The 13,021-nt window shown below is 35.8% G+C and overlaps 1 protein-coding gene across 1 annotated transcript in view; it reads right to left on the bottom strand.

Moving 5' to 3' along the window:
• Nucleotides 1–13,021, bottom strand: part of IL1RAPL1 (interleukin 1 receptor accessory protein like 1) — a 638,631-nt gene that overhangs the window by 40,921 nt on the left and 584,689 nt on the right. The window contains exon 6 of the mRNA XM_032756165.2: nt 496–628. Within this exon, the coding sequence (XP_032612056.1) occupies nt 496–628 (133 nt within the window). The remainder of the gene's footprint in view (nt 1–495; nt 629–13,021) is intronic.

Below are 13,021 nucleotides of genomic sequence, written 5' to 3'. Positions count from 1 at the left end.
AGGCTGGAGTGCAGTGGCAGAATCTTGGCTCACTGCAGCCTCTGCCTCCCAGGTTCAAGTGATTCTCATGCCTCAGCCTCCCAAGTAGCCGGGACGATAGGCACGCAACGCCATGCCTGGCTAATTTTTGTATTTTTAGTAGAGACAACGTTTCTCTGTGTTGGCCAGGCTAGTCTCAAACTCTTGGCCTCAAACAATCCGCCCAATCTGACCTCCCAAAGTGCTGGGATTACAGGCGAGAGCCACCACCCCCAGTCGCACTCAGTATGTGGCTTAATGAAACAATCCTCGTGATTTTTCTTAAATTCTTTGCAAATGGCATTCATGTTTTGTAATTCCACAGTAAGTCTCTTACCAGTGTTTTGCTTCTTTATCATTAAATACTGTAGTATTTTTATTATGATAATAGTACAACAAAAAATCCTTTCAGCTTACTTTCTATTCACTAATGGAGTAAATGTTAATCTTGACTGTACAAGTTAAAAAAAAAATTACCTAATGTCACTTTCCCAAACTCGATTTTCATCCAGATCTTCAATAAATTTTTCTCCTTTCATCCAGTAAATTAAAGGACTGACATCTCCGCTGTACCCAAAGAAAGCTCTGCAGGTTAGATTAGCAGAGTCACCTGCAGAGGGAAGTGATGGAAAAGTGTTATAAAACTATTTGTTCACACTTATTTTAGGCAAACTGACAGGTAACATTTTGATCACTTTTCATTGATTTAATAAAATAGCTTTCTAAAAGAATAATTTTTCAGAGATTTTCAATCTTTGTCAAATTGATAGAATGTGTGCTTTCGACAACATGGCTTGTTTAATGGAATGTGAGTTACTTGTAAAATTTCCAAGAGGACTGGTCAGCTATTGTATAGAACATTTTTCCCATTCGGTTTGCCTGATGTTTTCTCATGATTAGATTGAGGTCATGAATGATTGCAAAGGATACCACAGAGGTGATATGCCCTTCTTGAAGCATGATATCAAAGGGTACATAACGTTGCTAATTATAAGATTTTATAGGGCAGATAGAAGGTGTTTCTCAGTCTTGAATGTGGGAAATAGAAAATGTTTGGCTGCAAAGAAAAGGGAACCATAAATGCGAGATCCTAAGAGAATGCTATTAAAATATTTTTAATTCATAAAGAATAACATTTGAATTAAAGAAGCTAGCTAACACATAGGTAGAAAAACACATTAAAAAACAAAAATCATGACAATAAATATTTGGGATTTTCATTACAGGTAAAATCAATTATACTACTGTAAAGATTAGTTTATTTCAATATGCTACTTAGAATGTTTTAGTGGTGAATACAGATTGGTCAATTATTTAATAAAGTAAATTGAAGTCTCTGTCTAAAAGGTGGAAGTAAATTTAATGCCCGTAGAAAGTAAAGTTTCTTTCTGGATATTTCATGCCACTTTACAAGCACCTGGTTTACTCAAGCTTCAGTCAGCATTACAGAACTGATATATGCCAGTAGATACTAGTTTTACGATCTTGCTACTGCTAAATGGAACCAGAAATTGAGGGATAAGATGGGGTCTTGTGAGTCTGGATTGGGGCAAAGGAACTCTCAGGGATGGGCACCACGCGAGGAGCTGAAAATGAAAAAGCAACACCTTTGCTGGCATTTGAAGTAAGCAAACTCTCAATTTGTGGTAGCCATAGATACTTAAGAATATTACCAGAGGGCCCTGAGAACTCTGCGATCCTAAGTAGCAAGGAAGGAGGTTTCTTAAGTACTGGAAGCCTCAGAGCTAAGCTATGAGTTGATAGTATATATTTTTTGAAATTTTGCTTATGAGAGATTCTACAGCATAAACATAGAGAAAAGCAGAATGCACTTACATGTAATCTTTCTAAACTAGGGCATGAGTATCTGTAACTTAATTCTACAAGTTCCACAATGACAAAATTTTTATAGGATAAAATTAATCGTATTCTCTTATGTTTGTTGTTTAAGAATAATTCATGAAAATTACTGCTCTTCTAATATTTCTAATATGGCATGATATAGCTTTCTCTATTTTAGCTTATGTCTGCATGTTCTCTAAGAGATTCCTCACAGACTTGGATTCCTCCCCCGCCCCTAAACCCGGAGATGGAGTCTTCCTCTGTTGCCCAGGCTGAAATGCAGTGATGCGATCTTGGCTCACTGCAGCCTCTGCCTCCCGGGTTTAAGCAATTCTCCTGCTCAGCCTCTGGAGTAGCTGGGATTACAGGCGTGTGCCACCACGCCCGACTAATTTATTTTTGTATTTTTAGTAGAGACGGGGTTTCACCATGCTGGCCAGGCTGGTCTTGAACTACTGACCTCGTGATCTGCCTGCCTTGGCCTCCCAAAGTGCTAGGATTACAGGCGTGAGCCACCATGCCCAGCCGGATTTTTTATGTAATAGTCATCACTGATGACCAGATAAGGCAAGTCCAGAAAATATCTACAAACTTTTAAGAGGCAAACTGAGGCTCCAAGGAGGTTTCTTTATTATTCATCTTTGTACAGAAATATTTTAGTATAAAATTCCCTCTCCTTCAGAGAATATTTACATTACAAAATGAATAAATGTCAATTCCATTGATTGGAAATCAATTGCAGATTTCTACGGCAAGTGTCAACCAACATTACAAAACAGTTTCAAATCAAATATTCTTTGTGTTTACATTTTTATAAGCGCACTGTTTTTTGTTTTTGTTTTTGTTTTTTTTTGTACCAGGACTATCTGTTATAGTGCCAAGGTAGTCACGAATTCAATAATAAGTCTCAAAATACTACCTAGTATGATGATTAACATTATATGCTAATGGAATCAAGATGTATTACAGTTTTAAAAATGTATATATTAATAATTTATACCATCTGTCTTTTAGAAGACCAAGTTTAAGTTTTTAGGTGGGACTTAATGCCTGGAACTCATAAATAGAAATCTCCAGGTATTGCCTAATTTTCCATTACAATTTTAGTAAATATGGGACCTTAAAAATCATAAATAAGGAATCTGACATTCCTTAGCAGAGAGGCCGATTGACCTCCTCATTGGAACCTGAATTACTGTCTCACATCACCCTCCTTTCTTTCCAACATCAACTGTGAAATTCGTTTTTAATCACTTTTATTTTTCATAATTTTATAATTATTCATTTCTTTTACCTGCAGGCCTTGTGCTACCACACCTAAAAAATGGCTCCTGCACCCATGTAAGAAGTAATTTGCTTTCTCAGCCATCTTGGTTCACCTGTTCTTTGACTACCCCACCCTGCCTGGGGCTCCAGTACTGAGTGCATCTACAGTGCTATGGGGACACCTAGGAGAACTCTAACCAGTCTTGAGATGGGCTTGTTGTGGGTCAGACAGTGAAATTCAAGGAAGGAATAGAAGAGGGTGGAGAGAAGAATGGAAAAACACTCTGGACAGAGAGGAAAGAGCATGAGTGAGAAAAAGCCTGGGAGCTTTGGGGAAAATAAAATAATTTTGAAGGGGCTGAAGCTAAAGTGTAGACGAGGGGCAAGTAGAGGGAAGATTAGAGGAAGAATGGAGCCCTGATGACACAAGAGCAGGAGCAGTGCTGTTCTACGTATGGCATGTGGAAAATATGAGACTTCCATTTCAGGGCAATGGGAAGTTGAGGAAAGATTTCAAATAGGAGACTGACGCAATCACATCTCTATTCTAAAGAGAACAATCTTACTGTATTTTCAAACCTGAGATTGGATCAGACAGAATCAAGGATTGAGAATGTTACAATACTGTGGGATCACATAAGGAATAAGCACTGCAAAGATCAGATTATTTCCACATAATTTCTTAAAGTGATAAAGCATAGGTGGTAGCAGTAACTACAGAACACTCTGCTTTTTATCAATGTGATAATAGGGAACCTCTTAAACCAGACATTAAGTAGGAATCCTGTTAAGGCAGAAAATATATATATTTTTTTCTCTCTCGATATGTATATATATGTATACATATATGTGTATATATGTGTATACATGTGTGTGTGTATATATGTGTGTATATATGTATATGTGTGTGTACATATATATGTATATATGTGTGTGTGTGTGTGTGTGTGTGCATATATGACTGTGTCACCCACACAGAAAGAGAAAGAGATCTGGGAACTGCCAGCTGCTTCTCAATATAGGCAGAACAGAAAGTCCATTTGAGCAGTGCTTTGTTCTGTGAAGAGGCTTTTCAGTGGTTTCTCTTAATTGTACACATTTGTGTGGCTAAGCAAAGTTACCACTTCCTTTCTGATGCATTGCTCTGCTCACAGCCTAGACACTAGGAGTCCGATGGAGTCAATTCTGAGAGCAGGCCAGGTGAGGTCAAGCTCACACCTGGGTCTCTAACCTGGGGCCTTAGTGTTGTGGAGAAAAGCTGGATTCACCAGGTACTACTTATTTGGAAAAAGTAATTAATCACACCTGTGTCAGCTGTGACGTTGGACCCCCAACTGTGTATTACCTTGTGCTTGAAAGTGGGAATGAAGGACTATTATCCTTTCCTCTGAATCTGAATAAGAACCAGGACTTGATAGAAATTCATGGAGCAGGGTGGAGCTTAGGAGTAAGTGATGTATGTCCACCGAATAAGGGCAAATAAGGATTAAAAAGGACAAATAGTAGTTATGAAAGTAATAAATGATGGGACCGTGTTTGTACTTTGGGCCAATGAACTAGGATATGCCAATTACACAGCAGGTTTTTAGCATCTGAATTTCGGGAGTCACCCATTCATATTCCATTTTATAGTCTCTTGATTTTATTTAAGACTATATTCTTTGCTTTAAATTCTCATTTTCACCTAATACACTCTTCATCCATTAAATTCAATTCAAATGACACTTCTTCCAAAATGCAGGCCTGTACTTTCAAAAAATACTCATTTAATTTTTCTTCCTCCTTCTCTTCTCCTTTCTCCATAGACTTTGGAACATATTTATGTTTTATCATAATATAGTCCTTTCAATATCTGCTTTGCTCACATACCTATCCCAGCAACTTGACTATGCATTCCCCAAAGGCAGAAATTATATCTTTATTTACCTTCGTATTACCAGGACCCATTACAGCATCTTGAATATATTAAGAACTCAATAGATAATCTCAAATTAATGAATAACCTACTTAATATCTTTTGAACTTTCATTTTACCTTGTTTCCCTTTTTTTAAAGCTTCATTAATTAAAGGCTACATGTCTACATGTCTCCATAGGCCAAATTTGTCGTGTAAACTAGGCTTCACATTGTAAGTACAGAGCCTCCTCATTCAGGTATTATTTCAGTGGTATGATTCCATACCAGCTTGCAAAAGTCAGTTACCACATTTTCAGAAATTCTGCGAGCAGGCTGTTAAGCACAGTCGTTGAAAATTAAATTATGGAAATACAAAAAAAAATTAAAAATAACAGATACTCAAAACTTCCAAATTATTTTGCTACATTTTACCATTCATTCATCTTTTGAGATTGTTTACAGCTATAGTATCCATATGGTAGAAATACTATAGAATAGTGTACTACTGCACATCTCTTCTCAACTATATGTTTAATGACATTATGTTGGTAGCTTGAAAAAGACTATAGGGGGAGTATTTACCCCATACATTGGCAAATACTACAAATCAGGCTATGATTTATTGTTTTGTTGACTGACTGTACTTAAAACATGATGGGAAAATGTTAATAATGCAGGTTAAATTAAAAGTGTGTTGTGTCTATAGCTGCCATATTGGGAATAGCACAAACATCAAGAAGATATTCTCCTACTAAAATTTGATTCGGCAAAGAACTCATTTACATCATTGATGAATGAGTAAAGTTCTGATATGCACCTCCATTGTTTTATTAGCTAATGTAAACAAAAATATCAACTGTATTCTTGGCAGAACTACATTTAGAGAGCCAAGTGTTAAACATTTACCAGATGCTACTGTCTATAAAATTATTTTTTACATACACAGTATGCATATTTTAATAGCTTTATTGAGATAAAATTCACATATCATGAATTTGTACAATTCCATGGTTTTCTGTATATGCACAGAATTGTACAATCAGAACCACAGTCAATTTTAGGACACTTTTATCACCCCAAAAAGGAACCCTGTACCAACTGGCAGCCACTCCCCATTTTAGCCCCTAGCAACCACGAATCTACTTCTACTTTCTGTCTCTATGGACATCTGGTATAAATGGAGTCATACAATATTATTGTCTTTTATGTCTGGTTTCTTTTGCTTAGTTTAATGTCTTCAAGGTTTATTCATGTTATAGCATGTATCAATAACATCCCATTGTGTGAATATATCCCATATGTTGATTTTGTTCATTCATCAGCTGATGAACATTTGGGTTGTTTCCACTTTTTGGCTATTGTGAATACTGCTGCTAAGTTTTTGTGTGGACATATGTTTTCATTTTTCTTGTGTATATACCTAGGAGTGATTTGCTAGGCCATAAGAGAATCTTATGTTTAAATATTTGAAGAAATAACAAACTGGTTTTCAAAGTGGCTGTGCCATTTTACATTCCTGCCAGCAATGTATGAAGGTTCCAGTTTCTCCACAGGCTTGTCAACGCTTCTTAGTATCTGTTGCTTTGATTATAGCCATCCTAGTGAGAGTGAAGTAGGATCTCTTTGTGGTCCCTAACATTCATATTAAACCAAAATTTTATTATTAAATATAGCTATTTTGCTAATAACCAGTACTGTTCAAAATTATGAAAACATTATCAAGATAAAAAGGCTTCTCATTGGATTGTAGCATGTAATTGTCAACATCATACCTAAAATGCTTTATTTACCTACTTTTGTGTTATAAACACTATAATGAATTTATAAAATGATTTATAAAATGTATGATTATAAAATCAGACTATATTTTTACTTGGCAATTTTTAGGAACTAAATTATTGAAGGCTTGCTTTATTAGGAAATACTGAGAATATTTAATTCTGAATATTTAAAAGTAAACATGTTAAATAAGAATATACAGTGGGACTCACAGTATCATCTCCTTTAAATTCAATAGAAATATGCCTACAAGCATTATTTTTTTTTTCAAATTTTTACTTTCATTTCAGGGGTACATGTGCAGGTTTGTTATATAGGTAAATTATATGTCACGGGGGTTTGGTGTACAGATTATTTCATCACCCAGGTGATAAGCATGGTATCTGGTAGGTAGTTTTTCTGTTCGCAGCCTCCTCTCACCCTCTACCCTCCACCCTCAAGTATACCTGTATTGTGTACTCAATGTTTAGCTTCCACTTATAAGTGAGAACATGTGGTATTTGCTTTTCTTTCCCTTCATTTACAATAATGGTCTCTCGCTCCATCCATGTTGCTGCAAAGGACATGATATCATTCTTTTTGATGGCTGCATAGTATTCCATGGTGTATATAAACCACGTTTTCTTTATCTAGTCTACCACTGATGTGCATTTAGGTTGATTCCATGTCTGCTATTGTGAATAGTGCTGCAATGAACATACACACGCATGTGTATTTATGGTAAAAAAAAAAAAATTATATTCCTTTGGGTATATACCCAATAATGGGATGCTGGGTCCAATGGTAGCTCTGAGTTCTTTGAGAAATCATCAAACTGCTTTCTACAGTGGCTGAACTAATTTACATTCCCACCAGCAGTATATAAGTGTTCCCTTGTCTTCAGAACCTTGCCAGCATCTGTTTTGACTTTTTAATAATAGCACTGAATCTTTAAATTGTTTTGGGCAGAATGTCCATTTTAACAATATTGATTATTTTTATCTATGAGTGTGGAATGTTCTTCCATTTGTGTCATCACTGATTTCTTTCAGCAGTGTTTTGTAATTTTTGTTGTAGAGATCTTTCACCCTCCTGGCTAGCTGTATTTCTAGGCATTTTATTTTATTTTTTTGTGGCTATTGTGAATGGGATTGCATTCTTGATTTGGCACTCGGCTTGGATGTTGTTGGTTTATAGAAACGTGCCTACTAGCATTCTTTTCAGTTGTTTGTTTGTTTGTTTTGAGATAGGGTCTCACTCTGTTGCTCAGGCTGGAGTGCAGTGAAACAATCACGGTTCACTGCAGCTTCAACCTCCCGAGCTCAAGCAATCCTCTCACCTCATCCTCCTGGGTAGCTGGAACTACATGCATGTGTAACCATGCCTGGCTAATTTTTTGAGACAGGGTCTAGTTTTGTCACCCAGGCTGGTGTGCCTAGCTAATTTTTTATTTTATTTTTAAATAGAGACATGGTCTCCCTATGTTGCCCAGGCTAGTCTCAAACTTCTGGGCTTAAGCAATCCTCCCATCTTGGCCTCCCAAAGTGCTGGGATTACAGGCATGAGCCACTGCACCTGGCCAGCATTATTTTAGTATGATAATGTTTTAGAAGTTTTACTAATGCAATAGGACATAACAAAGCAATGAGATGTTTTAAAAAGCTGACAAAAGCATTATTATTATTATTAAAGTTTATAGGAGTGTATGAACATAAAATGTGTACAACTGTTTAATGGAATATTGTCAAGCAGATTAATTAGTTAACATTTGGAAAGTGCATAGAGATGAAAATTGCCAAATAAAGGCTTAATATATTGAACTAATTTCAATAAAAACACTGTTTGAAGATAATCTGATTGCATACTTAACCAATTAAAAAGCCCTATATTTTGACTTTTTAAAAAGAGTTATTTCAAATATTCAAATCTAAGACACATATTGTAATCACTTACTAGCAAAATTTTAAAATTTGTCCTTTTGATATAACATTCTTTTGTATTGGTATTCCAAAATATAAAATTCTGTATAGTTCGAGTTATTTTAAACAAAATATAATCATGTAAAAATAAGACTCGCTATCCTATAGATCAAACGGAGTCTATGTGGTAATTCTCAAAGGAGGGGCTACCCATTTTTTTCAATATATTTGGATAGAACTTTAGGTCCAGACAAAAATACCCTTAAGAAACTCAAAAGAGAATACGCAAAATAAAACCAAGAGAGAATGTGGGTCTTAAGAGTATAGATTCTAAAATTATTAAAAGCTTGCTTATATGTATATTTTTTGAAATGGGGTCTTGCTATGTTACCCAGCCTGGTCTTGAACTCCTGGGCTCAAGGAATCTTCCCCTCTCCTGAGTAGCTGTGATTACAGGCACAAGGCTTGAAATTTTAAAATGAAACAGTATCTGCCTAATACGAAATATTAGATGCTCTATAAGAGCATCTACCTCAGCCTATTGCAACCCTGCAGCAATAAATAATTGATGAAGGCAATTCAGAAGAATGCCAGTTTTCCTTAGTGGGGTAAGTCTGCAAATCTGGCAAATTTGAGGGGTTTTTTTAAACTACATGATTTGTAGCAATTTAATGTACTTATAGTTTAGCTATAGCTAATGTGATTTAAATTTTTTTAATCTTATTCTCTAAGAGACATCGATTTTTATCGTAGTTTTGCTGGCCTTAAGAAGAAACTCTGTAGTTAGTTATGGTCTATGATATTTGGAAATCATTATCATCCACGATTTCTACAGCTACTAATTAGAAAATAGAAGAGATCCTATTTATACTAGCAATAAACAAACAATTAAACAGATGTAATGCTAATGATAACAAAAGTCCAATAAGATGTAGAACTCAACAAAATAATTCTATATTTATTTAGAAATTTAAGTAGGTGAATATCGTCAACAACTATACTAAAGTGTAATGATGATAGATCTGGACATTATGTTGTTGGTCTAAACAAAGAGCAAAATATATTTTAAAACAATTATAAAAAAACAACGTCATGTTTGTCCCGCAGGCAGTGATACAGCTCTTTGAAATCAATTGTAGTGCTCAGATATGGTACCAGATTTAACTCCAGGCAATGAGTTATCAGAAATGCATTATGTTCTGAAAACAAAAATTAGTTTCATATAATATAGAAAAATAAATGTGGGATTCATTAGAGTTAAATATTACTACGAAACAAATATACTATATAGGAGAAAGCATATATTTTATAAATATGTGGAGGAAAAATAATTTCTTAAAATTGAAGTCTAGAAATAAAAAAGTTCAAGATTAAAAGATTTAAATTTATAATTAGTAAAATTCAGTAGAAGGGAAAGTGATACAAAGAAAAAACAGAATGATTATGAATTTTTATTTTTTGTGTTTATTTAATGTGTGTCTGGGTATGCTTTCAATTAAAAAGGAAAAATAATTTTAAAACTCACTTAGCATAGCATCTAGAATGGACATTAAAAAATTAATAGATTGACATTCCAGATATTCAACCTGAAAATAATTAGTGCTAGATTGTGATAGGAACTTTAGGGAAAGTTATTACTAGCAATTACTAATGCTACCATGAACTTTGCTTTTTCTTGCGTATTTCCACTAACTTTCATATCAGTTTTTATTTTATACTCCCATATATTCTACAGTGTCATTTAGCTTAGAGTCATATGGCTTTGATGTTACATTTTTTTCTTATTTTACTTAAGTCAGTGAGTTCCAAATTTATTGTCAAAAAATTTACCTCCAACCCCCACCAGATTTAGATTCAGCAAGTCAAGTCTGGAGAGTTCCAGGGATTTGAATTTTTAACAAGCACCCTCAGGTGATTTTTCATGCAAGTGATTACAGTTAACTGTCCAGAACAATTTGTTTTTACCTTGGAATTTGTTTAAAGTGGAACCGGGGCTCAGAAAAGCAACAAAATTGAAAAATATTAGGGCAGGTCCTGTAAGCAGGAAGCAAGGACAGGGAGGCTGGAGAAGAGGAAAGAGAAAGAGGGTTCACGATAATGGCAGTTGTAGGTAGTGTAGCTGGTGTAGACAAGAAAGTAGGATATAAAACTGGGTCACTGGCAACCCAACCAAGCTACAGAAATATATATATACACAAAGTTATGTAGAAAGAAATTATCTTTCATTGGAAAACTACTCATTGGTCTATGGCACACCCTTCCAGATTATTGGATTCTTGCTTTTTTACTGTTTTATTTATTTATTTATTTTTATTTTTTGAGACAGAGTCTCGCTCTATTGCCCAGGCTAGAGTGCAGTGGCGCGATCTGGGCTCACTGCAAGCTCCGCCTCCCGGGTTCACGCCATTCTCCTGTTTCAGCCTCCCAAGTAGCTGGGCCTACAGGTGCCTGCCATGACGCCCGGCTAATTTTTTGTATTTTTAGTAGAGATGGGGTTTCACTGTGTTAGCCAGGATGGTCTCGATCTCCTGACCTCGTGATCCACCTGCCTCGGCCTCCCAAAGGCTTTTTTACTGTCTTTGAACTATATTTTGACTCTGTAAAATGTAGGACACTGATAGGGGTACAAATTCTCTCCTGTCTGATAGTGATTTAATTGACTCACCTCTCCTATCCCCCCTATAACCTGGGGAAAAAAACAATTTTGTCTCCATTTACGATTAATCTCAACATTTCTTTAATCTGTGTAAATCTGCTGCTTTGATATTTCCTTTGAACTGGTCATAACATCTGCTTGGTCCCCTCACATCACACGAGCAAAAAATTTTTTAACATGTATTCATTCTTCCGTCTGTGTGAGAGTCAGGACTATACATGTTTCTGAAAAATATCTATAAAAAGGAATATGATATTTGCCTTATTGCTCATTATGGCTCTGACATTTGTTGGATTACTGAAGGATTTTATGAACACTCTCCTTATGCCCCTTTTTTTCAAATATAAGAATCAGCAACAAGCAATGGGGAAAGGATTCCCTGTTTACTAAATGGTGCTAGGAAAACTGGCTAGCCATATGCAGAAAACTGAAACTGGACCCCTTCCTCACACTTTTATACAAAAATCAACTCAAGATGGGTTAAAGACTTAAATGTAAAACCCAAAACCATAAAACCCCTAGAAGAAAACCTAGGCAATATCATTCAGGACATAGGCATGGGCAAAGACTTCATGACTGAAACACCAAAGCAATTGCAAAAAAAGCCAAAATTGACAAATGGGATCTAATTAAACTAAAGAGCTTCTGCACAACAAAAGAAACTAGTATTAGAGTGAATAGGCAACCTACAGAATGGGAGAAAGTTCAATCTACCCATCTGACAAAGGTCTAATATCCAGAATCTACAAGGAACTTAAACAAATTTACAAGAAAAAAAAAACCCCATCAAAAAGTGGGCAAAGGATATGAACAGACACTTCTCAAAAGGAGACATTTATGCAGTCAACATACATATGAAAAAAAGCTCATTATCACCGATCATTAGAGAAATGCAAATCAAAAACATCTCATACCATTCAGAATAGTGACTGTTAAGTAGTCAGGAAACAATAGATGCTGGCTAGGCTGTGGAGAAATAGGAATGCTTTCACTCTGTTGGTGGGAGTGTAAATTAGTTCAACCATTGTGGAAGACAGTGTGGCGATTCCTCAAGGATCTAGAACCAGAAATACCATTTGACCCAGCAATCCCATTACTGGGTATATACCCAAAGGATTATAAATCATTCTACTATAAAGATGCATGCACACATATGTGTGTACTGCAGCACTATTTACAATAGCAAAGACTTGGAAACAACCCAAATGCCCATCAATGATAGACTGGATAAAGAAAATGTGGCACATATACACCATGGAATACTATGCAGCCATAAAAAAAGAATGAGATCATGTCCTCTGCAGGGACATGGATGAAGCTGGAAGCCATCATCTTCAGCAAACTAACACAGGAACAGAAAACCAAACACTGCATGTTCTCACTGATAAGTGTGAGTTGAAAAATGAGAACACATGGAATAGGGAGGGGAACATCACACACTGGGGCCTGTCGGGGTTGGGGGCAATGGGAGGGAGAGCATTAGGATAAATACCTAATGCATGCGGGGCTTAAAACCTAGATTACGGGTTGATAGGTGCAGCAAACCACCATGGCACATGTATACCTATGCAACCTGCACATTCTGCACATGTATCCCAGAACTTAAACAACAGAAATTAAAAGAATCAGCAATAAAATTTTTATCTTTATTTAAGTCCAAGCTATT

This window comes from Hylobates moloch, unplaced genomic scaffold (genome assembly GCF_009828535.3).
Source record: "Hylobates moloch isolate HMO894 unplaced genomic scaffold, HMol_V3 SCAFFOLD_7, whole genome shotgun sequence".
In the NCBI taxonomy this organism is placed as follows: domain Eukaryota; kingdom Metazoa; phylum Chordata; class Mammalia; order Primates; family Hylobatidae; genus Hylobates; species Hylobates moloch.
This window is presented reverse-complemented; position numbering and strand designations above follow the sequence as displayed.